This window comes from Brachyhypopomus gauderio, chromosome 20 (assembly GCF_052324685.1).
Source record: "Brachyhypopomus gauderio isolate BG-103 chromosome 20, BGAUD_0.2, whole genome shotgun sequence".
Classification (NCBI taxonomy): Eukaryota; Metazoa; Chordata; class Actinopteri; order Gymnotiformes; family Hypopomidae; genus Brachyhypopomus; species Brachyhypopomus gauderio.
This window is the reverse complement of record NC_135230.1, coordinates 5421535-5447568: the sequence shown is the minus strand read 5'-3', so window position 1 is coordinate 5447568 and position 26034 is coordinate 5421535. Positions and strand designations below refer to the sequence as shown.

The following is a 26034-nucleotide window of genomic DNA, read 5'->3' as shown; positions in this document are numbered from 1 at the left end:
GAACAAAGTCATGTTTGCTGGGTTCATACACCTTTATAAGATGGAATTAAAGCACTTGTATGTCCATTTGTGGAATTAAAGCACTTGTATGTCCAAACACTTTAAAGGTCCATTTCAATATTTCCCAGCACCTTAAACTTAATTAAGTTAAATATTTATACATATACTCGCTTTTTCATCACATTATTTAATCTTAACGTCTTCACGTTCTCTCATGTTTCGTCCTGGAATTACAAGAGGCTCGTATTTGTTAACGTAATATGAGAGAACTGTGCGGAGTCGCGCGCTACGGTCACTAGTGAAAGTATAAACCTAGCTTTTTAACACTGGAGCTCCTGAGATTTCAAGGTTCTGAGGACATCACCCCTCCTTCTCCTGCCCAATTAGCAGGACCATACATATGTTAATTTCAGAGCAAGACAGGAGCAGAAAGACAGGCAGGAGCTCTGTGGCAGGAGCTCTGTGGTGCACCAGGTCTAGTCTGTGTGCAGTCTGTGTGCACCAGGTCTAGTTTGTAGTCTAAAATAAATAAATAAAGTTTAGCCCTGTTTCGGCGTTATGTGTGAAGCGCTACATATTGACATAAGTATTATTTAGAGCGGTGAACCATTATCATTAGCGTGGTATTGGCGTTATGTATGAAGCAAGCGTCTCAGATTTTCTTGTGTATGCACTTCAATAGCGCCACACATTTACATGGCTGAACCAACCATTATCACGGGTCCATATTGCTCCCGTGAAACACATTATCATTAGCGTGGTATTGGTGTTATGTATGAAGCAAGCGTCCCAGATTTTCTTGTGTATGCACTTCAATAGCGCCACACATTTACATGGCTGAACCAACCATTATCACGGGTCCATATTGTTCCCGTGAAACACATTATCATTAGCGTGGTATTGGCGTTATGTATGAAGCAAGCGTCCCAGATTTTCTTGTGTATGCACTTCAATAGCAGCAACAAAGTAATAAAGGTATAGTAAAGTAATATTTATTTTTACATTTACTTATTTTTACTCATACAGCATAGTAACATAATATTTTTTTGCAGTGTTTATGCTTGTGTTTGACTGATATTTCGTTTGTGTAAATAAGATATTTCGTTCATGTAAATAACTTGGCGTCATTTATTTATTTTTACTCATACAGCATAGTAATATAATATTTTTTGTGTTTTCTTGTGTTTGACTGATATTTCGTTTGTGTAAATAAGATATTTCGTTCATGTAAATAACTTGGCGTCATTTATTTATTTTTACTCATACAGCATAGTAATATAATATTTTTTGCAGTGTATATGCTTGTGTTTGACTGATATTTCGTTTGTGTAAATAAGATATTTCGTTCGTGTAAATAACTTGGCGTCATTTATTTATTTTTACTCATACAGCATAGTAATATAATATTTTTTGCAGTGTTTATGCTTGTGTTTGACTGATATTTCGTTTGTGTAAATAAGATATTTCGTTTGTGTAAATAACTTAGCGTCATTTATTTATTTTTACTCATACAGCATAGTAATATAATATTTTTTGCAGTGTTTATGCTTGTGTTTGACTGATATTCACGGATTGCCGTGAACCATTATCACGGGTCCAATCACCTTTTATTGTTCCCGTGTATGCAGGGGATTAGCCCGGTTTCGGTTTCGGCGTTATGTGTGAAGCGCCACCTATTATAATAAAGTATAATTAGTATGCGCTGTTGTGGGTGTGTTCTTCAGAGTCATGATAAAAGCTGAAACCCAAAGGCAGGCGACTTACATTTTCCCTACTATCCTGTGTGGAGACGACGCAAAACACCATGGCAAGACAGAGGACGTTCACCGGTCAAGAAGTTGCGGCTTCAAGAAACCCGGAATAGACATCCATGTTTGATCAAAATAAAGTTGTTTTACAGCACATGAATTTGTTCTTCCTGTCTTTTCCTCTCCTTTTCCAGTCTGCTGTTTAGATCACAACATTTATCAGCCATATATATAATTGCGCCATGTAATTTCTTAGCTTTTCAAACGCGAATTCAAACGCGGAAACAGAAAGTGTAACAAATATTATATAGTGTAGTAAATATACAAAGAGCTTCAAACAATATACAAAGAGGTTCAAACAATTTTATTTGTTTTTATTGTTTGACGGGACTCATTTGAGAAACTGTCGTCTCTACGTGCGCTTGAATTGTATCTTTTGAAACACGAGTCTACAAAATTTCCGCTGTTTGTTGTAGGATCGGTAACATATACAGTCTGCTTGTTTGTAACCAAGTTTTTCGTGAAGTATCACGTTTGGTGCTTTGTATGAGCTTGGAGGTGAGCCGCTTGTGCTTTGGCAGGCGTATGAGCTGGGGGTGAGACGCTTCCACCGCATTACCAAGACAATGGGCGTTAATCTCTTCACAGCAGGGGAGTGGGCTACATGGACCTTACTAAGCCTTGCGAAAATTTTCGCGGCCGTCGGGTTCCTAGTGTTAAGGTCCTTGCTTTCACTCAATGTGAAAGATGCCATTAATTTCCATGCGTTCATTTTCAAATTCTAACGTGCCTGTTTTTCATATGTTAAAACCAGACTCGGTGTGAAAGCCTTAAAATAGAAATCTCTATTGTGAGGATCATGTCAGAAATAAATCCTCTCTTTCTGCAGTATCTGGTTATATTCTAACTTGGCAGTACAACGGACGTTTACAACAGTTGTTGATCAGACAGTGACCCCGGCTGAGTTTATCAGATATTAAATAATTTAAACTTAAATAATTGTACTGAAATCCATGATTTAGGTTTCTCTAATTTTGCAGTATTTATACATGTGTACAGCTTATTTTTTTAAAGGAGATATTTTGTATACAATAGTTCCAGGTTTCTACAATAAATAGTTAATTGAACAAAAAAAATCTTGTTGTAATTTCTTTAAGGGTCAGTGTATCTTTTAATAATATACAAACTAACTGTGATACCGTGATAACCGTGATACCGCGGTATTTTCTGAGATGGTTATCATACCGTGAAAATCTCATCTCGTTGCAACCCTAATCAGGTGTGATGTGAGTGCCACTGGTCGGAAGTCATTCAGCTCACTGGGCTGGTTCTTTTTGGGCACTGGAACTAAACATGAAGTCTTCCAGTTTGACTGATTGAACCGGTTGAAGAAGTTATTCATTTCGTTAGCCTTCTCAACAGTCCCTCCTATGACTCTGGTCTTTGTGTTGTGGCCAGTAATGCTCTTAACACCTTTCCAGACCTCCCTCATATTCTCCTCAGTCGTTTGCTCCACCTTTCTCCTGTAGCTGTCCTTAGCTTCCTTCACACAGTGTTCCACCTCCTGCTGTGCTGCTTTCATCACCCCCCTGTCCCTGCTCCAGAATGTGTCCTTCTTCCTGTTGAGGACAGCTTTGACCTCCTGCGTTACCCATGGCTTAATGTTAGGGTAACATCATATAGTCTTCATGGGTGAAACCACGTCTACATAGAAGTTGAGATTAGGGTTGTCCCGATCCGATATTTGGATCGGATCGGCCGCCGATATTAGCAAAAAATGCGTATTGGTATCGGATCGGCAGGCACGAGAAAATGCCGATCCAGACTCCCTATCCAGTTTTTTTTAAGTCCGATCCGGCGCACCCATTTAGATAATCCATTCCAGTTTTTGCTGTGGTTTTGCCAGTGAGAGTAAAATCCGGTCCGCATTTTCCAGCACACCTTCAGCACACGAGCATAGTATCTCCCCAATTTAGCTCCGCGGCATCTCCTAACCATTAGGACCGCCGTGTAAATTTGAAGTTATCGGTAAAAATGTTAGTTTTGTAGGATTCTTTTACCTTAAAGGATGACAAAGACAAAGAGGTAGAGTGCAACATATGCCACAGTAAAGTCAAGCGTGGTGGTAAAGCTGTAAGAACTTTTAATACAACCAATCTAATCAAGCATTTTGCGAAATACTACCATAAACAACATGACGAGTTTCTAAAGAAAACCGAAGACAAAAAGAAAGGTCCTACACAACTAACACTGGCAGAAACGTTTGAATTGAAGGGAGTGTATAGATGGGGATGGAGCAGCAAAGTGTGGAGTAGAAGGCATTTTGCTTTTAATTAGTTTACGATATGTGCACGGATTTTTTTAAGCTTTGGTTTACACTTGTTCAAGAGCACTGATGGATGTTAATGTTAATAGACTATTTTCCACTCAGGTTGTGTGTTTTTGTAACGTTCTGCGCGAGGCAGGGAGGCGGACACAAACGCTGAGGAGAGCGAGATTTATTAAGGGAAATTAATAGAAGAGGATAGCACGGGTCAAATCATCGAGGGAGTCCGAACATTGAACAAGCAACGACACTGTAACACAAGGAGTACTCACAGAAACCAGGCAGGGAAAACAGAACAGGCTGAAACAAACGGGGAAACGCAAATTTACACACAAGAGCCAGCAAACGTGAACAGAGAATACATGAAGCACAAAACAACCGATGACTAGACCTGGGAGATACAGGGACTAATTTACACAGAACTAGACAAGCACCGGGTGATAACAATGACGACAGGGGCGTGGCAGACAATAGGAAATCATAGAGACAAACGAGCAGGGCGGGATGAACAGGCAAGAAACACAGACATGAGGGAACCCAGAGTGACAGCTAGGAGAGGGAACGTAGCCCTACGTGACAGTTTTGCTTTTTTAATATAATTTACAATATTATTTGCACTTGTGGCTTTTTAATCCTTTGTTTAATGATGCTATTTCTGTGTGTTATTTAATATTTTGTCTATTTTGAGTTTATTAATTGCTAAATAAACAGGTCACTTTCTCCTTACCAACCATTGTGTATTATTCAAACACACCTAATTCAGCTGGCTACTTGTTATCAAGAGTAAAATGCTTTTCAACATGAGTTTGACAACAAAGTAAGTTGGCTAAATAACTTTAAACTTTAATACGTGCTCGGATAGGCCGGTATCGGTATCAGCCGATATCGGTATCGGATCAGAAGTGCAAATAAATATCGGTATCGGATCGGAAGTTCAAAAAGCTGGATTGGGACATCCATAGTTGAGATAATCCGTCACACAGTACGTCATCCCCTCTATGTCCTCACAGTGTGGGCTAAGGTAGGCTGGCTGTAGGTAGACTAGGTTGTGGTCAGACTTGCCTAGACTAGACAACATTGTTGTAATGGTGTTGTGCTCTCGGTTTTAGATGATCATAAAAAAAAGAAAATTATCTTCACTGTGTTACACTGGGAAATACTATGTAAATACTAGGAACATTGTGACGTTATGACTGCATGTTACACTGTTATGGTGTTTCTGATCATTCTGGTGTCATACACTAGTGTCCCAACACACCCAAACAAACTCTGCTGCTACCAAACTACAGATACAGTGAAACTACAAACAGAACACAGATTCTGACACAGACTCTGTCCTAGTAGAACTCCCCCAGGTCATTTGTGCCAGTGTGGTGTAGTGCAGTGTTTTGTGACATATAAAGGTTAATGTATCCACTCCTGCCAGATGGGGGTGAGGGTGATTTTCTGTTTTGGGGTGTTTTCTATTGGTTTTGTCTAGTCAGACAGCAGGACATCACACTGTGTTATGAAGACAAGTTTGGGGAGAAGCTAGTGTTGGGTTTGTTTATTATCTGAGCGTATGCTCTCCATGGAGAGAGAGATGGCATATTTGTTGATTTCTGTTACTTATTATAATAGTGGTGGCAGGAATGCTCTCTCTCTCTCTATCTCTCAAACACACACACACACACACATGAATGTATCCTACACACAGATGAATGTATCCTACACTTACATTTTGGATATCTAGGGAGATGCAGCCATTTCTTAAATCAGTCAAGATCACTAAAATTATTAATGCCTGTAAATATGTAAAGAAGCAGACATCCTGACCTTTATAAAATTACCCTACAGTGCCTTCACAGATTAACATTTACATTCAAGAATTAATTCACTGAACGTTCACCTGAGTGTCTCCAGTTTACAGTGTGAACTCTTCAGTCCATCAGAGAGCTGCTCCACTCCTGAATCCTGCAGGTTGTTGTTATTAAGGTCCAGATGTTTCAGGGAGGATATTTCTGTTTGTAGAGAAGATGTGAGAGATTTGCAAGACTCCACAGTGAGATGACAGCCAGCTAGTCTGCAAAGGAGGAGTAAATAAAATAGTTCAGTTAAAACAGAAGATTTGAAATCACACAGAAAGAGTGATGCTGCAGATGATGAAAATATTCATTCAATAATATTTTATGCTCCAGTAACAGCTATTTATTTGAAACAGTTCAATCTTTAACATGGCACACACAGTAAACAGACAGACTGAACTGGGCTCTATTACACTACCACACAGGAGTAGGAGGACATGAGCAAAACTCATCATCACCATGGTAACTAATGCTACAAAGAATAACAAAAAGGGACAGACTAAATAAAACATCAAATGTATAGCACAAAAGGGGAATCTACACATTAAACATGTAATTACGTACATCACGAACTACGGGGAGGCACAAGGCACTCTGGGTAATCTACCTGGGTACTCCCTGCCCTCCTCATTGGACAGTGGTGGACGCCCAGTAGTGATATTGTTGTAATAGTGGTGGCAGTAAATTTATCATCATAAAGGTATCTGTGTGTCTCAGTTTAATGTATAGAGTTTCTTACACATGCAGTAGCAAATTTACTATTTATTTATATGTTGTTATACAGTGGGGAAAATAAGTATTTAGTCAGTCACCAATTGTGCAAGTTCTCCCACTTAAAAAGATGAGATAGGCCGGTAATTGACGTCATAGGTAGACCTCAACTATGAGACAAAATGTGAAAAAAAATTGAGAAAATCATTTTGTCTGACTTTTAAAGAATTTATTTGCAAATAATGGTGGAAAATAAGTATTTGGTCAATAACAAAAGTTCATCTCAATACTTTGTTGTATATCCTCTGTTGGCAATGACAGAGGTCAGAGGTTTTCTGTAAGTCTTCACAAGGTTGGCACACACTGTTGCTGGTATGTTGGCCCATTCCTCCATGCAGATCTCCTCTAGAGCAGTGATGTTTTGGGGCTGTCGGCGGGCAACACGGACTTTTAACTCCCTCCAAAGGTTTTCAATGGGGTTGAGCTCAGGAGACTGGCTAGGCCACTCCAGGACTTTGAAATGTTTCTTACGAATCCACTCCTTTGTTGCCCTGGCAGTGTGCTTGGGATCATTGTCATGCTGAAAGACCCAGCCACGTTTTATCTTCATTGCCCTTGCTGATGGAAGGAGGTTTGCACCCAAAATCTCACAATACATGGCCCCATTCATTCTTTCATGTACACGGACCAGTCATCCTGGTCCCTTTGCAGAGAAACAGCCCCAAAGCATGATGTTGCCACCCCCATGCTTGACAGTTGGTATGGTGTTCTTTGGATGCAACTCAGCATTCACTGTCCTCCAAACACGACGAGTTGTGTTTTTACCAAATAGTTCTACTTTGGTTTCATCTGACCATATGACATTCTCCCAATACTCTTCTGGAACATCCAAATGCTCACTAGCAAACTTCAGACGTGCCTGGATATGGACTGGCTTAAGCAGGGGGACACGTCTGGCACTGCAAGATCTGAGTCCCTGGCGTCGTAGTGTGTTGCTGATGGTAGCCTTTGTAACGTTGGTCCCAGCTTTCTGCAGGTCATTCACTAGATGCCCCCTTGTGGTTCTGGGATTTTTCCTCACCGTTCTTGTGATCATTTTGACCCCACGGGCTGAGATCTTGCGTGGAGCCCCAGATCGAGGGAGATTAGTAGTGGTCTTGTAGGTCTTCCATTTTCTGATTATTGCTCCCACAGTAGATTTCTTCACACCAAGCTGCTTGCCTATTGCGGATTCAGTCTTCCCAGCCTGGTGCAGGTCTACAATTCGGTTTCTGGTGTCCTCCGACAGCTCTTTCGTCTTCACCATAGTGGAGTTTGGAGTGTGACTGAGGTTGTGGGCAGGTGTCTTTTATACTGTTAACTAGGGGTGTATTCAACTAAGGATTTTCATAGTCGAATCTGATTCGTCAGCTTTTCCCTTTAGTCGACTAATAGTCGAATCTGGTTTATTTTTATTTTTTTATTTAGAGCATCTTAAACGGGATCCCGTTCTCATTCAGGACTTTTTTCCTCTTCAAAGTAAAACCTAAAACACTCAGATAAATGAATAAATACGGTAGGTTGGCTTTATTCAGCTTTTTAAAATGTACTTACTTATTTTTTAATTAAATGTTAGAGAACATTAACCGTCAGTGCGCATTGCGCATATCGAACTGTCAGGCACTGTACAACCAGACAACTGTGACAGCCAGAAATCTTGCTTGTTTGTAGGTGACCAAATACTTATTTTCCACCATTATTTGTAAATAAATTCTTTAAAAGTCAGACAAAATGATTTTCTCAATTTTTTTTTTCACATTTTGCCTCTCGTAGTTGAGGTCTACCTATGATGTCAATTACAGGCCTCTCTCATCTTTTTAAGTGGGAGAACTTGCACAATTGGTGACTGACTAAATACTTATTTTCCCCACTGTATATTTGTTTGAAAACACCACCTGGTGGCATTTGGGAAGTTAAAACGGACTCCATAGTAACAGCAGAATAAAGGTTGTCTTAGGAACACAACAGAATATTGATCATATTGGTCTCAGCAACACAGTCTACAGTTTGTTCACTGTTTATGGAGTATGACTAGAAAACATACATTTATTCACAGAAATCTCACCTGAGTGTCTCCAGTTTACAGTGTGAACTCTTCAGTCCATCAGAGAGCTGCTCCACTCCTGAATCCTGCAGGTTGTTGTTATTAAGGTCCAGATGTTTAAGGGAGTTTTCTGTTTGTAGATTTGATGTGAGATATTCACAAGACTTCACAGTGAGATAACACCCAGCTAATCTGTAAAGGAGTAAATACAGTACAGAGTGCAGTTCAGTAAGAGGATGTGGAATCACAAGAATAGTGTGATGATGTAGATGAGGAATTATTGAGATATTTAATGTTATTGGTGTAGATAGTATGATACAATTTTCACTCAAACGCAAGAGAGGCCCATTTTCTGGTAAGAAAAGTTTAATTAGGGCAAAAGAGTAATCCATAAGAACGAGGTCAAAACCAGGCAGGCAGATATAAACCAAGCAGAGGTACAACAGGACGTGGTAAAAGGGATGTGAATGTGTTCATGCACAACACTGATACTGGAACATGACAAACCACAAGAGTGGCAATACTTCACAATGAATGCTGGGTGAAGCAGATCTAAATAAGACATCAACTAATACAATGAGGAGCAAGTGAGGTAGTATCCATGGTGATCTCAGTACTCTGAGGAGTACTCCGAGATTCACAGAAATCTCACCTGAGTGCACAACACTGATATTAGGACACGACTTGATATGCAAACCACAAGAGTGGCAATACTTTACAATGAAGGCTGGGTGAAGCAGATCTAAATAAGACATCAACTAATACAATGAGGAGCAAGTGAGGTAGTATCCATGGTGATCTCAGTACTCTGAGGAGGAGGACCTCTAGTGGTGATAGAGAGAGTAACTGACAATATTACATTTTCCACATAACCCAGCGTTTCTCAAAGTGGGGGGCGCGCCCCACTAGTGGGGCGCATGGGTATTGCAGGTGGGGCGCAAGCAATTGGAAGAAATGAACCTTTCTAAAGCCTGGTTTATACTTTCGCGAGTGACCGTAGCGTGTGACTCCGCCCACCTCGCGCGACCCTGCGCAAACGGTGGAAGTGTTTATACTTTCCGCGTGCCGTGTTCTCCGAAACGATATGTGGTGGTATAAAGAAACACCCCTCAAAACATGGGAAGGAACATTTACCTGACCAATTTTAATGTTGCTTTGTGTTCCAGGTTTGAAAGTGCTGAAATTTAGGTTAAAGTACTTGAAAATGCTTGAAATTGTAACTACTTCATTTCACAACAAATATCTGTCTGACTGAACAGTTATCTTGTATTACGTTACCAAATACAAGCCTCTTGTAATTCTAGAACGAAACATGAGAGAACGTGAAGACGTTAAGATTGGGCGTTTTGAAAATAAACAACCATTAAATAATGTGATAAAGTTAATTACTTCGAATCATTTCGAGTATATGTATAAATATTTAACTTATTTAAGTTTAACGTGCTGGGAAATATTGAAATGGACCTTGAAAGTGACGTACAAGTGCTTATAAAGGTGTGTGAATCCTGCAAACATGACTTTGTTCATTACGCTGAGGCGCGGCGCATGAGAAGTTACAAAATTCGAGAGGTGCACGACCTCGCGAATCGACAGCGCGCGAGGCCCTCGCGCATGGGCAGAACCACAGCGATTACGTCATTTTCGCTCGCAACGCCTCAAGTATAAACCAGGCTTAAATCAGGCTTAAGACTGTCGTTTTAATGCCTGTTCGGTTTTCATAAGCCCCGGATGTTTAAAACGTTCGCCGCCGCCGCCGCCGCCCCCAACAGTGATAAATGATGGTTCTGTAATCAGATCAATTCCACCATCTTTCTCCTTAGGATGTCATATTTCTGCAGTACTAGGTGTTGATAAATTACTTGATAAAGTAATTAATGCAATAAAGATGAATAAAGATTCTATTATAGTATTAAATTCTTCAAGAGATGATAGTGCTTTCACACCTTAACATTTCCATTCAAGAATTAACTCACAGAAATCTCACCTGAGTGTCTCCAGATTACAGTGTGAACTCTTCAGTCCAGCAGAGAGCTGCTCCACTCCTGAATCCTGCAGGTTGTTGTTATTAAGGTCCAGATGTTTCAGGGAAAAATTTTCTGTTTGTAGAACTGATGTGAGATATTCACAAGACTTCTCAGAGAGATAACAGCCAGTTAACCTGAAAAGGAGTAAATTCAGAGCAGAATGTATTTCAGTCAGAGGATGTGGAATCACAGAAAATGAAGCAGATACAATTTTAGTTTAAATAAGACTGGAAACATTTAAAGAAGAAGATGTACTAGCCCTTGTAAAACTGTCCTAATTTCATTTGCAGTTTAAATGTCATGTTGGCTGCACCCGACTCCTCCATCAGGCTGGAGTGTGTGTGTGTGTGTGTTCATCAGTGTTATCTGTGTGTGTTTGTGTGTGTGTGTGTGTGTGTGTGTGTGTGTGTGTGTTCATCAGTGTTATCTATGTGTGTTTGTATGCCTTCCTCAGTATTATATTTAACCTGTTTCTTTTCTCATCAATGGTATGTGTTGCGAGTAAAAGTTGTTTGGGGGGGGGGGGGGGGGTGGCGGCGAATGTAAGTAAGTTGTTGAGCGGAGAAAACAGGCCAATCAGAACCCCCTCTCTCTCCTTCCCACTCGCGATTAGAGAAAAATAAAGTCTGTCGCCTGTGTGCGCGTTTGTGTGGGTCACTCGTTCTGAATTACAAGAGATTATATGTGACTCGCGGGTATCAGGGAGATACTACCGAAATGCGGGAGACTTGGGATGTCTGTTATATTAACATTTATATTCAATAATGAATTCACAGTAAACTCACCTGAGTGTCTCCAGTTTACAGTGTGAACTCTTCAGTCCAGCAGAGAGCTGCTCTACTCCTGAATCCTGCAGGGTGCTATAACTGAAGTCCAGCTCTTTCAGGGAGGATTTTTCTGTTTGTAGAGGTGATGCAAGTGATTTGCAAAACTCCTCAGTGAGGTTACAGCCAGTTAATCTGCAAAGGAGTAAATACAAAACTCTTAAGTCAAAGCAGACATAGGAATTCTGTGTTTTTGACTGTCTGCATGACAAATCATGAATCAGACATACTGCTGTACTGTTAGGAACAACACTCAGTCTCTCTCTCTCTTAGGGAGATTGGCTACACCTGCCGCTCATTGCCACACCCTTATTCCTGCTATTTATACGCCTGCCTCTCTCTCCCGTGTTGTGAAGTATTGCCGACTATGCAGCGTACTGAGCGTTCTATCTCCGTGATTGTCTCCCTGTGTTCTGACCTTTGCTCCTAGACCACGTACCCTGTCTAGCCCTCCTGTACCTCCTGGACTCTGTTCTCTCGGTGTGACCCTGGACCGGCCCTATATTCTGTGCAACACTGCTGTGTATCGTGTCTCTAGCTGTGTGTTGCATTGTTCACGAGGAGGAAGAAGAAGAAAGACCTGTACGTGGTCTTCCTAGATCTTGCCAATACCTTTGGTTCCGTGCCTCACGAGATGTTGTGGGCAGCGTTCAAGGCTGGTTAAAGCTTACTTCCAGGACCTTCAGTTTTGTGTAACAGAGCAGGATATCACAACTGCCTGGCAGCACCTCAAGGTTGGCATCATGGCGGGCTGTACCATTTCCCCACTGGCGTTTACTATGGCAATGGAACTCATCATCTGAGCATCATGATGGGTGGTCGGAGGGGAACAATTGAAGAACGGGCAGCGTCTTCCTGTGATCAGGGCTTACATGGACATGACAACAATAACAACAACAGCTGCATGCACCACACGCCTACTGGATAAACTCCAAAGAAACATTCAAGGGGCACGGATGGTGATCAAACCCAGCAAATCCCACAGCATCTCTATAGTCAAAGGTCAGCTTGCTAATAAGAAGTTCCATATCAACAACGAGCCAATACCAACAGTTCAGGACAATCCTATCAAAAAGTCTTGGCCGCTGGTACAGTGCAGACCTTAAAGATCTCTCGTTCGATACACACATTAATAATATAACTAGGGTAGCGTTCTTTCACTTACACAACATTGCTAAAATTAGAAACATATTAAATACTAGTGATGTGGAAAAACTAATCCATGCATTCATATCCTCTCATCTAGATTATTGCAATAGTCTTCTAGCTGGATGTTCTGGTAAATCGATAAACTCCAGCTGGTTCAGAACGCAGCAGCGCAAGTTTTAAGGAAAACTAAAAAGTTTGATCACATTAGTCCCGTACTATCGTCATTACACTGGCTGCCAATTAGATTCCGTATTGACTATAAAATACTTTTATTAACATATAAAACGCTGCATGGCTTAGCTCCAGAGTATCTTGGTGAACTTATTTAACAATATAACCCAGCGCGTTCACTTCGCTCGCAGGACGCAGGGTTATTAACTGTTCCTAGGATCAAAAAGATCACAGCAGGTGGAAGAGCCTTTTCTTTTAAAGCTCCACAACTGTGGAATAATCTTCCTGCCTCTATTCGGGACTCAGACACGGTCTCAATGTTTAAACCTCAACTAAAGACTTATCTGTTTAGTTTGGCCTTTGATTAATCTGTTACATATTTACCACATCACATATCTTTCTTCTCTGAGGTTCACCTGGGGAGTAAAACTGCAGTCGGAGCCTACAATACCAGTATCATCACTCCGACACGGAATGAAAACCTGGCGTTCATTATAAGACATTTACATACAATATCAACACCCTATACAAATAAATTTGATTTGATTTGAAAGACTCTGAGCAGGTGGAGCAACTCAAGCAGGATACCATCAGTGGCCTCAGGCAAATCAATAGCACTGCTCTCCCTGGAAAAATGAAACTGTGGTGCTTTCAGTTTGGACTGCTGCCCCGCCTCATGTGGCCAATCTCCATCTACCAGGTCACTTTATCCCATGTCACCCAGCTGGAGAGGGTGGTGAATGTGCAGGTGAGGAAGTGGCTTGGACTGCCCAGATGCTTTAGTAGCATAGGCCTGTATGGTAATGGAGCCCTCCCCCTCCCAGTCCCAAACCTTGTGGAGGAATATAAGTGTGCCAAAGGCTGGAAATGACCCTCACTGAATCCTGGGATCCACTTGTCAGAGGTGCAGCTCCAACACTTGCAACAGGGAGGAAATGGAAAACATCGGTAGCAGTTGCAGTGGCAAAGGCTGCCCTCAGGCACCAGGATTTAGTAGGGCATGTCCAGCATGGCAGGAGTGGTCTTGGCATGCAAGCAACAACACCCACATGGCAAAAGGCCAATCAAAGCGAACAACATCACATGATAGTGGAGGAGGTTCGCCATCAGGTGGAAGCAGCTAGATGTGTCAAAGCAGTTTCCCAAGCACAGCAAGGCCAATGGATGAGGTGGGAGGGGCTTGAGAGGAGGAGAATAACACACCTCTGGTATGAAGAGGAAACAGCCTGTCCCCTGTGTGCAGTCCCCGCAAGCTTCAAGCACATCTTGGTGGGTTGTAAGACCAGCCTGATTCAAGGAAGGTCAAAAGCCCTTTTCTATTTATTAAGGGATTATGTTCAGTCTTATTTAAGGCCTGACCTGTTGATTATGGGATTATGTTCAGTATCACTGCAGTTAACACTTTTTCTCTTATTTACATGTTCTTCACCTGTGACAGCTGGTGAACAAGACATGGACTTATAAATATTTGTTTATGAAAATTAAAGGTAAAGCCATATGTGATGAGTGTGGGCAGGACAAACGACTCTGATTAGGATAAAATTATTAATACAGATTTCCACCTCAGTGTCACAGTAGGCCGAGCCAGCCCCACAGTGGATCCACGCACTTCACAACAGTCCACTCCTGTTCACTCCCTGGGTCTCAATTTCCCACTTATTGACGCACACCTGTTCCTCATTACCCATAACTCCTTATAAGCCCAGAGGTGCCACCAGTCAGTACTGTGCATTCCTTGTGCTGTTCAGAGTGAGTCCTGCGTGTGAAGTCTTCCGCTGTCTTCTCTACCGACTCTAAGCACATGCTGTTCTCCTCTTTATTCCTTTAATATCCAAATGTGTACTGTGCTGTGCCTCTAAAGATATTAAAGAATTCACGGCATCATTCGATGCGTCTGCTGCTTCTGACACCCCGTTACACCTGACATTCAATCTGACATAGTACACGTGTTCAAGCCCAACAGAGAACAGACCATGTCACTGTGATACAGAAAAGAAAGAGAGAATGGAGTTTTGTATACAGAAACAACTATCAAAGACAAAGGTTTTGTGTGCAATGATATAAACATGTAGCATGAAACTTGTGTGTGTGTTTGTGTGTGTGTGAGCTTTTATATAAAAAGATATTCTACTTTGGTACTAAATCGACTTCAAATACAGTCTCTGTAGTGAAGTGTCTCATTTCTGAAAAGTCATCTCAAAATTAGGTGGCATAATTCACCTAATGATAATGATTATTATCATTTTATTCATTCATCATATACTGTATATGTAATAAGTGGTCCGCCATCCTTTAATCTATAGATATTAATTAACTTCAGTAAATCTCCTTGTCTAACAGTGTTATTGATCACTCACCGAGCTTTTCTACAGTTGGTGACAGCTGGGATGAGTCTCCTATAACCCTCCTCTGATGTGTTGTATTTATTCAGGTTCCACTCATTCCTCACATACTGTGAGTGGAGACGCAGGTAGGATACAGCTGAACACTGTGCAGGAGAAAGCTGCTTCTTTGAAGATTTTACTGGAATTAGAGAGAAACCATTTCAAAACTTCATTTCTATTATTCAGGTACTGTAAATGTAATTTCTGAACAAATGTCTCTCTCAGTGATCCTCTGAAGCCCACAGTGAGAGTATGTTACTTCTAGAGAAGAACTGGTTAGTTGGTTCCCATCTTTGGTATAAATGTTGCTCTTATATTACAGCTCTATTAGAGTATTAAAGTGTAAGTTCACCTTCTCCCCACAGTCTTCAGCCCCTTTTCCCACAGACATGAATAAGTGAATGGACATTCAATTTATCGCTTTACAGTTTTAACATGGGAGTCTCACACACACACATCAGCCTACAATTGTGCACAGTATACTCTCAATTAGAATCCACAGACCCTCTGGACTAAGTGGAGTGCAGGAAGGGGAGAGAGGACAAACCCAGGACAGAGCACCATCAGACACAGGGAGGGGAGAGAGGACCACACCCAGGACAGAGCACCATCCACTACTGGACATACAGACACACACATTCATGCACAGACACTAAGACAACTGTTTTTATTGGACGTGATGAGACACAGACACACACTCAGGGAGAATTTGTCTGGGACTGCCAATTTACCTAACCTCCATGTTTTTGGACTGTGGGAGGAAACCGGAGACCCCAGAAGAACCCACACAGACACGAGGAGAACATGCAAACTCCACTCTGATAGAGACTTGAACCCAAGACCTGCTGAGAGGCCATGTTGCCCAGGAACCAGGACCTCCTGGAACCATGATACCTAGCAACAACATCTTTAAAACAGCACTATCTGATGGTTTATCACCCTGTCTCACTTCCCTCCTCCTTATTGGTGCAAGTCATTCCTTTTGATGCTTGGCTTGGACATTTATTTGAATCTGGTTATTGGAATCTGGTTTGTAGTACCAGTTTGTAGTTTGTAGTACTGGTTTGTAGTAGTAATGAGTTGTAAACAGATTGTAGTACCTCTCCCCTTTCACCAACTGTTCCCTCATATCCTGTGCGCGCTACCGTTACTTTCATTTTGTAAATAATTCGTCTTTTCAGTGAGAAGACTGACCAATGTCTCATCACCCGAGTATGAGTGACCAATCAAATAAAGCCGGTCAGTCACGTGATCACATACGCAAACTTTCTCCACCGGTAGCAAGAAAGTGACAGAAAAACCTCCCGAGCATCCCTGACCTCACATACAACCAATGTTTACATTACAAACGTGTAAAAAGGACAGTTATATAATGCGCTGTCAGTTGTGTCTGCCAAACCAAACGTGTGGACATTACAGCCTAATAATAATTGTGACGTTCGGTGGCTGGACGAAGGACGAGACACGAAATCCTTTACTCACAGACGTCACGTTTATTTTCTTTTGGTGTTGCGCAATAGCGCACGAGTAACGTATATAAACAGACACAGCAACGTGTAGACATTAGACAATGACGAACACAGGACACTGCGCGAGCGCACATTAAATAGACAAACCACATTAGCCCCACGTGATTACGAGACGATTCACAGGTGAGACAGATTATCACACGACATAACCATAACCACGGAGATCCACTGACGCAGACAAGGCACGTGGACAACGTTAACGCACGCCCAAAAGGGAGGGGCCGGGGTCCTCAATGTGACAATAATAATAATAATAACATTTTATTTGTAAAGCACCTTTCTGGACACCCAAGGACACTGTACACACAGGAAAAAATTAAAAAATAAAATACAGATAAATATGCATAAAAATATAGAACACACAGGAAAAATAAAAATACAATAAAAATAAATATGCATAAAAATATAGAACAACACTACAATCCACAAATCTCACCCATATGCCACTTTAAAAAGATGAGTTTTAAGACCAGCTTTAAAAATATCTAAAGATGAACAAGCCCGCATTTCATCAGGGAGCCCATTCCACAGCATCGGACCCGCGACACAGAACGCTCTTTTCCCAGTGGAATTTAACTTATAGGGCGGAACCACAAGCAGGTGTTGGCTTGAAGATCTAAGCGTACGTATCGGGGAGTATGGCTGGAGTAACGTACTTAAGTAGGAAGGAGCAAGGTCATGCAGGGATTTAAAAACCAACACTAGCAGTTTATACTGGATGCGCTACTGCACTGGAAGCCAATGAAGGTGACACAGAACCAGAGTAATATGCTCCCAAGATCTTTTATGGGTAAGCACCCTCGCAGCTGAATTCTGCACATACTGCAGCTTGCTCAAAGCCCGCGCAGGGAGGCCATACAACAGAGCATTGGAGTAATCAAGTCGGCAAGTGACAAACGCATGTATCAAGGTCTCAACAGCAGCAAAAGAAAGGAAAGGGTGAATCCTAGATATACTCCTAAGATGGAAAAAGGCTGCCCTACATGTATTTTTAATGTGTGACTCAAAAGATAACGTAGAGTGACTCCGAGATTTCTTACCTCAGCAGAGGTAGAAACAACCAAACCCGGAATACTAACAGTGGTGTCACCAAGTCTCCTAACTGTAGCAGGAGAAGCAATTATGATGGCCTCAGACTTTCTATTGTTCAAACTCAGGAAGTTCTCCATCATCCATGCCTTAACATCCGTTAAGCAGCTCAACAAGGCAAGAGGAGGCAAGCTATGGGCAGGTTTGGTGTAGATATAAATCTGCACATTATCAGCATAGCAGTGAAACTGCAGCCCATGCTGCCTAATGATGTCCCCCAGAGGAAGTAGGTACAAAATGAACAGCAAAGGTCCAAGGACTGAGCCCTGGGGGACTCCATGTAACACGGAACAAATTTCAGATTTAAAACCTCCAATAGAAACAAACTGCTGCCTGTCAGAGAGATAAGAAGTGAACCATGCTAACGCAATCCCAGTTATGCCAATCATATTTTCAAGCCGAGATAGCAATAGGCTATGGCACACTGTATCAAATGCTGCAGTCATATCCAGTAAAATAAGCAAGATAAGCCTACAAGAACAACATCAAATTTGAGGAAACATAATGCGATAAGTTTGCCGTATGTATAATTTTGTGTAATGCTATATCTCTGAGGCATAACGTTTGTATGATGTAATTATTAAATGTAACGTAGTACAATACTAAAAACCAGTTCACAATCTGAGTGTACACACTAGCAGTGTAGTGGAGACAGCTAAACGCCATTTCACTGTGACACCCAAAATGGAATCCTTTCCCACTGAACTGAGAAACTGACTCACATCTCTTTGGTTGCATGTAAATTTAAAGACTGATTCTTTACACAGCAACATGCCCCAAAGGACCCACATCCATAGTGGTGTTTACCTCCCAAAAGCCTACAATGCTGACCTTATGATCTCCTGAGCTTGGGAGAGAGGCCATCTAAGAGAGGCTGGTCAAAACCAACCTTCGTCGAAGGACACTGGGACCACAGTCAGGAAGGACCATAAAACTCTAAATTCCAACCTTATCTGATCGCCCACAGTTTAAACCCACTCTATGTCCTGTGTTATAATCCAGAGCTGAAGATACAAATATTTCAGAGATCTCTGTAACTCCAAATCTGATCTGTACACAGAATTGGGCTTCAGCCTACAGGAACCAGCTCGGCGAATGCAGTCTAGAGACACCGAACTTGACTACCTTCCATACAAGGAAAGATTAATTATTCTTGAAACCAGTATTCAGCATTCCAGCCTTAAGAACAAAGGACCACAAGACCATTTAAATGTGAACACTGTGCCATATGGTTGATATAAAGACACAACATATGATCTTTCATGTATTCAGTATTAAGTGATCTTATTAGAATACGTGTTACTGTATAAACACACCACATTGATGCATATCTATGTATTAGTTTGTATGTTACTCATCGAATGTAATCATTCTCATGTGTACGTATGTGACCTCACATTTATGCCTGTCTGTGCCTTATGTCATTTGTTGTCCAAAAGTGGAAATTGAGAATGGCTCAATGTGTAGACTAATAGAACCAAATTAGTTCTTGTTTAGGCAGAGTATGTAAGACAATTTATTTAGGATTAGTTTACTTTGTCTTCAATTGTGTTAATCTGTCTTCTTTGGTTAAGTCCTTAACTAGACCTGGAAAGACGGGCACTCCTCGCTCTCCCCCTCTCTCTCTCTCTCTCTCTCTCTCTTTCTCTCTCTTTCTCTCCCCTGTCTGGGCAGAGGTCATGAATATTCATTAATAAAGGCCAATGGTCAATGGCCTGATGAACATGAAAGCGCCTTACAATTACGCCCCTAAAACTTGTTTTAAAAGCCCTAGCTCGAAGCGAAACAATGAGCTTGGCAGCCTGGTAATTTGGGAAGACTTGGAGAACTTCGCCAGAGTCGCCGAGACTCAAAGACTCGAACACGCCAAACCATCGCGACTGTTCGCTGGACTCACGCCGACCACCGCAGTGTCCAGAAGAGCGATGCCAAGAAACCGCAACTAACGCTCTCACCGAGTCCAACAGAAGATTCTTCTTTATTTTATTTTATTTTCTTTATTCTACGTTTCGTCATCAAAAGTACTTTTATTTCGTCTAGTCGTTCAAGTCAAGCTCTTCTTTCTCAGTCAAGTCATCTGCACAAGTTTGTCTGCGCCCTCAAGCTTCGAATGTGACGTCACCGCTAAGCCTCCGCGACCCGAGCCGTCTCACGTGACCTGCTCCGCAGACCTTAGCCGCCTCAAGAAACGAACCGTGAACGCGCACCGGTTGGTCCGCGTAACCACGTCTCTCCTTCGAAGACGCTCAGTTCATATGCTGTTTTGGGGTTGCCAGCTGCTATTTCTCCCAGAGTCCAAAATAGTAAATACTGTTACCATTAACCTGCCCAAACTTCCTCTTTCTTCTTTTCTATTCTCTCTCTAAAGACCTCGTGTCCGTCCCTGGGTCCTACGCTAGTTAGGCAAGCCTTAGGATAGTTAAATAAATAAATCTCATGATCCGACAGTTGTTTATCACTCGCTATTGTTGTTTAATTTTATATTCTTTGTTGTTCACTATTATATCCCTGGTTTAAATTAGTAGATTCACATATAGGTTTAGTTTCAATTTGAGCCAAATCATTCATATGCTTTGTATCAATTGTAATATTAACCATTTAATAAATGTGGACATTTATTCATCTGGTCATGGTGGTAAATGCATATTTTGGTCGATGGTATTAGGTCACTGCGCGGAACCAGAACTTAACCCTTTAGTAATGAGACTGATCAAACCATATTCCACCTAACTCCGTTATCACAATACTGGTTCCTGAGCAATCAGGATGGTGCCCCGTTCATAATCCATAAACTAACATATGTATCCGCTACATATAATGGTGCCCCGTGTGAGGATTCCGTTGTCATATCTAGCGATTGGTCAGAAATGTACTGCTACCGTTATTAATTATTTCCATAATCCCGTGTCTTTACTGGTTGAATGTGAGCAAATGACTTGTGTTTTATGTTAAATGTTTCACGTCGTGTTTATGTCAGTGAAGCGTCCTTTAAGATCAGCTGTAGCACACTTGCCCTAGTGCAATTCTGTAGGAAATTTGAAATTTTCTGTAGGAAAAGAGGTAGAAAATTGAAGTTGCGGTTACCAACTTTAAGTTTATATCTCGGTCATAAGCTGAGTTTACGCGGGTACCGTAAATTCTGTCTGAAGTGACCAAGCTCGATATTTCGGGGACAAGGTTCGGCCCTAGCCTGACAACGGACGAACCCTGGAAATACGAGTTAAAGGCGAGAGATTCTTCTTCGCGTTTATCCGAAGTTAATATCTTGTCTTGTCGGACAACTTGAGAGAGCTGCGAGTTCCAGCATCTTAAGCCAAAGCCCGAGAGCCACAAATTGCAATTTAATCCTTTCAGGTGGCGCTTAGGCGCACGGTAAATTGTGTATTTGTGAATGCCACAGCGCAGTCGTTGCTCAACGATGAACCCATGGCAAATTAAATATTTATGAGTTATAATTAACCTTTGAACAAGTAGTTGATATTGTGATAAAATTTTTAACATTGATTGTAATTGTGGAAACGCAGCGGTGCTCTTGCTGTTTTTCTCCTAAGCGGTGAACTAACGAAAAGATTAAGCTAAACTATTGCATCTCTAGACGCGGTCGTCTGAGATCAATGTACATCCTTCTGAGGTTAAGTTAAACTGAACGCAAACTGAAGCTGCGCTGAGACCAGCTTGGGTAGGCGGTGCTAAAATACGTCACCTCTGACGTTACTCGTTGCCTAGCGGAAAGGGAACCTGTTAGCTGAACTAGCTAGATGGCCTGCTAAGGCTAGCCTACTGTGTTGTGAAAGCGAACTCTTTGTCTCCCTCGCGTGGAAAGCCACACATTGTTGCTTAAGTATAATTGTTTAGCGCTCCCCAGTAGGAAGGAAACAATAGCTAAACTGGTTAGCTTTGGAAAGCTAGCCCTCGCCTTTTGAAATGTAGCCTTGTGTCTCCATCGTGCGGCTGCACATGGAATGTCAATACAAGTGAAGTGTTGAAACCGAAATTGCTTTAAATATTTAAATGCCACATGCTGTTTATGTACCTAGTTAAAGTAGTATAATGTATTATACTGTACCATATAAAGCCATTGTATAGAAGTGATTAATATTGAGTTATTAATATTATTGTTGTTTAGATCCACTTTTACCAATTAGTAATAAAGTGACTAAAGTTAATCAACCCCACAATCCTAGACCAAAGACAGCTCAACAGTTCTTGTTTTATAGTATTAATTAAGTGAAATTTTAATTTTAATTGGAACTTACATTAAATCCCATATAACCAAATACTTCCCACTTATCTAGTCTTTTAAATAATTTTCTTTTTGTATACACATTTTGTCTTATTTGTTGTTTTAATTCTTTTACTTTTACTAAGTATTACTGAAACAATCATTTAAAGCACATTTAACCATACTTTTATAATCCTCTATTTAGTCTTATACACATATATACCTACACATATAATCTATCAATTTATTCTTATTACTTCTATTTACTCAACATTCCCTATTCTAGTCATACGTGTTGATTTAAAGGGTGTATATACCACATATATTGATTGAGGGAAACAGGCAGAACACAGATTAGCGACTAGATCATTAGCCGCATCACTACAAACCTGTAACCCAAACAATAAATACCATCACATAATTCAAATTGGGAATAACCACCAGCCTAGCACATATCTTTCACTGTGGAGGTTCACAGTAGTTGCCACTGAGCCCCACACGTAGGTGTGGTTCCTGGGTGATCGTAGCCCTTGGTTGGCAGACAGCCCTGATACTATAGGGCAGGGGTAATCAATTAAATCTTTCCGCGGTCCATTTTTGGCAGATAGCTCAGACCTTAGGTCCGGGTCCGCGGTGGCGAACGAAAGTTGTTGAGCGCGGGGGGGGGGGGGGGGGGGGGGGGGTGATGTGGTGGCGAACAAAATTTGTTGAGCGGGGGGGGTTGAAGGTAACACTCAAATGGGTGGTGAACGTAACACTCGTCTGAAAATAAATTCTCCGTTTTAAAATATAGTCTCCCGTTAAAATTTTTTTGGCATTTGGGTCCGTATCCAGTTAATCAGGAATGTGATTGGGTCCGGACAGGACGGCGTTCGGGTCCGGATCCGGACCGCGGTCCGCCATTTGGTGATACCTGCTATAGGGGATCCCACTGTCGAGAAGCTCACCTGTGAGAGCCACTGCACCTGGAACTTGTCAATTCTGAGTGTGACCCAAGAGCCCTGAACACCACGTTCAGCCGGCCTGGCTCTGACACCCAGTAATTGATACAGTAAACGTGGGTCCTTGGTAATCCAGCGTGAGTCCTCTGACTGTGGGGGTGAACACCCTGGAGTGATATCCAGCCAGAGTTATTGCACCTGCCGCTAATCCAGACTGAATAGGGCAATCACTGTGAGCAGTGAACCCCCCTGAAACTCAGTTTGACACTATAGCGTGGGTCCTTAATCGAGGTGTGAGTATTTCCTCCTGAGATTCCACAATGAACCTCTGGATTTACTCCAAACCCGTGTTATCGCACCCATTGCTAGTCAGATCTGAGTGAGGAGTATACTTGCACAAGTAACCCCTCCTTCAGGTATTCAGCTCTGACGCAGTAGCGTGATCTTTAACTGTGGTAACGGGTCCTCCGCCTGGGGTTCCACCAACCTAGAGTTACTCGTTGCTGGAGTTTTGCTGAGCAGGAGACCGTTCACTGGAGTTCACGGCGGCGTGACGATGTTCGGAGCAACCGCTCTAGCACTCACTACAGTGAAAGAACTTAATACACAAACACATAAAACTACCATTAACGCATACACATATTTGTTTTCTTTGTTTGTTTTGTTATTTACACACTGGTCAGACTACTACCCACATAAGCTAGAAAATCTTATAATACCTGCCTTCAAACTCCATCAGATCTAGCTGACCCAAGTCAAAACTCTAGCAGATAAAACCTAACTCACACACCATGAGTAAGTCAGGTCAGGCCAGCGCCCTAAAGAAAGGCGACCCCATGAGAGATGTGGAAATCACCTTGCAGGAATTAACCAAAGAGATAGTCCCTGACTACTTAGAGGAGGTTCAACAAGCTGACCCCACCAGACTGACACACCTCATGACTGACTGTGTCGTATCCCATATAACTAAAACCCTCAAGGGTAGAGAGCGAAACGAGGTTATAAGCAAGATAGCCCTACTGACAATGACACAGTTTAAAGCCAGCTATAATGAAAGAGATCAATTGCAAAAGAAGCTCAACAATGCCGCCCAAATAATTCTCAAAATTGAAGAACAGATCACCCAATTAAAGAGAGATGGCATTGAAGCAGCCGAACTCAGAAATCAGATGCAAGCTGAAATGGATCTTGAGAAACAACAACTCATGTCTGAATTGTCAAAGGCAAAGTATGACCTAGTAGTATCGCAAAAAAATCAGCGCAAGTTAGAGGTCGAGTTTGCAGAAGCCAAAACTGAAACATGGAGTCCATCCTCACGAAGGGAACTCCCAGAGAGAAGTTCCACCGCTTACCGGAACGAAAGACATCATTCCCTGAACCCTGAACAGAGCAGAAGACCTGAGTGGGAAAACCCTTACCCGGAGAGACAGAGTCCCACGTCCAGCCACCAAGGTAGCCCAACAAGGCATATAGGGCTGCCTACCACACATGCTTTCACTTCAGGACACCCCTCAGTCCCTCCAAGCAGGCCTGGCCACATAGACCTAGCCAGCCTCGGGTCCTCTACAGAAGGCCAGTCGCCAGGAGGCTACCCGCCTCTAAGACCCTCCGACAGAGAGCTGGACAAAATAGCGCGTAACATCATCCGCTTCGAACCAAAGCCCAATAGTGATAACCATGTCAGCATGTACTTAAAAGACATTGAATACTACCTGAGAAAATTCCCCTGCGCCACTGTAGATGACAAGGTGTACCTCATAAAGGTGACATCTAGCAGGGAGGTCAGTAGCTTCATCGAACGTCAGTCTCTCCAGATAAGAGCAGACTATAACCTGCTCTGCCATGCATTAGAAGACGAATTCTCCAACCATTTACATCAGACGGGATTGATAGCCGCTATGGAAACAAAACAGCAAAGGCAGGAATCACCCCAACAATACTATTCCTGCCTCCGTCAGGCCTACTTTGGGTCTCGCAATGAACCTGAAATGGAGGAAGACATAAACTTCAAGACATTATTTGTTCACAACCTCCATCCCAATACTAGCCACCAGCTAGGAGTGGCAGCCTGTCCCCAAACACTATCTAGCCGACAGCTTCGTAATCTAGCCATTAAAGGTTTCATCAAACATACCCAAAAGCGGTCCAAACCTCCAAAGGTCCAGAACTCAGATTCCAAACTCCCACGGTTGGAGCTTGAAGAGGCCCCAGGTTTGGAGCCCTCAGGCTCGACCCTGACCCATGAGGCCAGAGGACGCCCCCAATCCCGAACACCTGACGAAGGCCACGGACACTCTCAATGCCGCTGGATGGATCAAAACAGAGACCGGTCCAACTCTACTACCAGCCGAAGCTCCTCCAGAGAGCACCAAGCTATGTTCTCAGACCCTCAGAACGGAGAACAAACTCACAGCAACTACAGAGGGAACAACACCCTTCCAAAGATGAAATCATATTCACACAACAAGCCACAATATGATAGTCATCCAGGTCAAACTGAGGAAAGGCATGGTAAAACTCACTGCAAAATAGATCTCCAGCCCAGAGATAAAGCCACTGACAACAACAACCCCCTTGGAAACATGAGCCAAGAAGACCTAGAGTTCATCAAACGAATAGCGGGAACCCTTCAAGCCACTAAAGCCCCTAAGGTTGACTCACTCTCCGTCACAGTGTTGAATGAAGAAAGTCCCAGACCACAAATTCATCCACAACGCCAGAGAGCAAAACAAGAACTCTACACAAATTCCAGTGAAACAGAGATCAGGCCTTATTGCCCACCAACTCCATACGGTGAGGGGAAGACCACTAATACCCCCCCCCCCCCCCAAGAAGAGGTGAACTCCACCCCTCATAAGACAGTATTAGTTGTACAATTAGACCCAAAAGAAAGAATCGGCCAGGAGGATCCCTCCATCATCCAAGGTGAACCTCCATTCCAACAGTTCCTAGGCCATCTCAGTGAGAAAGGAGCTGCACGCAAACTCCA

The 26034-nt window shown here is 42.2% G+C and overlaps 1 protein-coding gene across 3 annotated transcripts in view; it reads right to left on the bottom strand.

The window, feature by feature from the left end:
- LOC143484636 (uncharacterized) overlaps positions 1 to 26034 on the bottom strand; it is a 328223-nt gene that overhangs the window by 109520 nt on the left and 192669 nt on the right. For 2 of the 3 annotated variants that reach the window (XM_076983471.1, XM_076983470.1), the window contains 5 exons: positions 15238 to 15403; positions 11522 to 11695; positions 10697 to 10870; positions 8734 to 8904; positions 5963 to 6136 (listed from right to left, as the gene is read on the bottom strand). In XM_076983471.1, the coding sequence (XP_076839586.1) occupies positions 5963 to 6136; positions 8734 to 8904; positions 10697 to 10870; positions 11522 to 11695; positions 15238 to 15403 (859 nt within the window). The remainder of the gene's footprint in view (positions 1 to 5962; positions 6137 to 8733; positions 8905 to 10696; positions 10871 to 11521; positions 11696 to 15237; positions 15404 to 26034) is intronic. The other variant, XM_076983469.1, reaches the window with a different exon arrangement.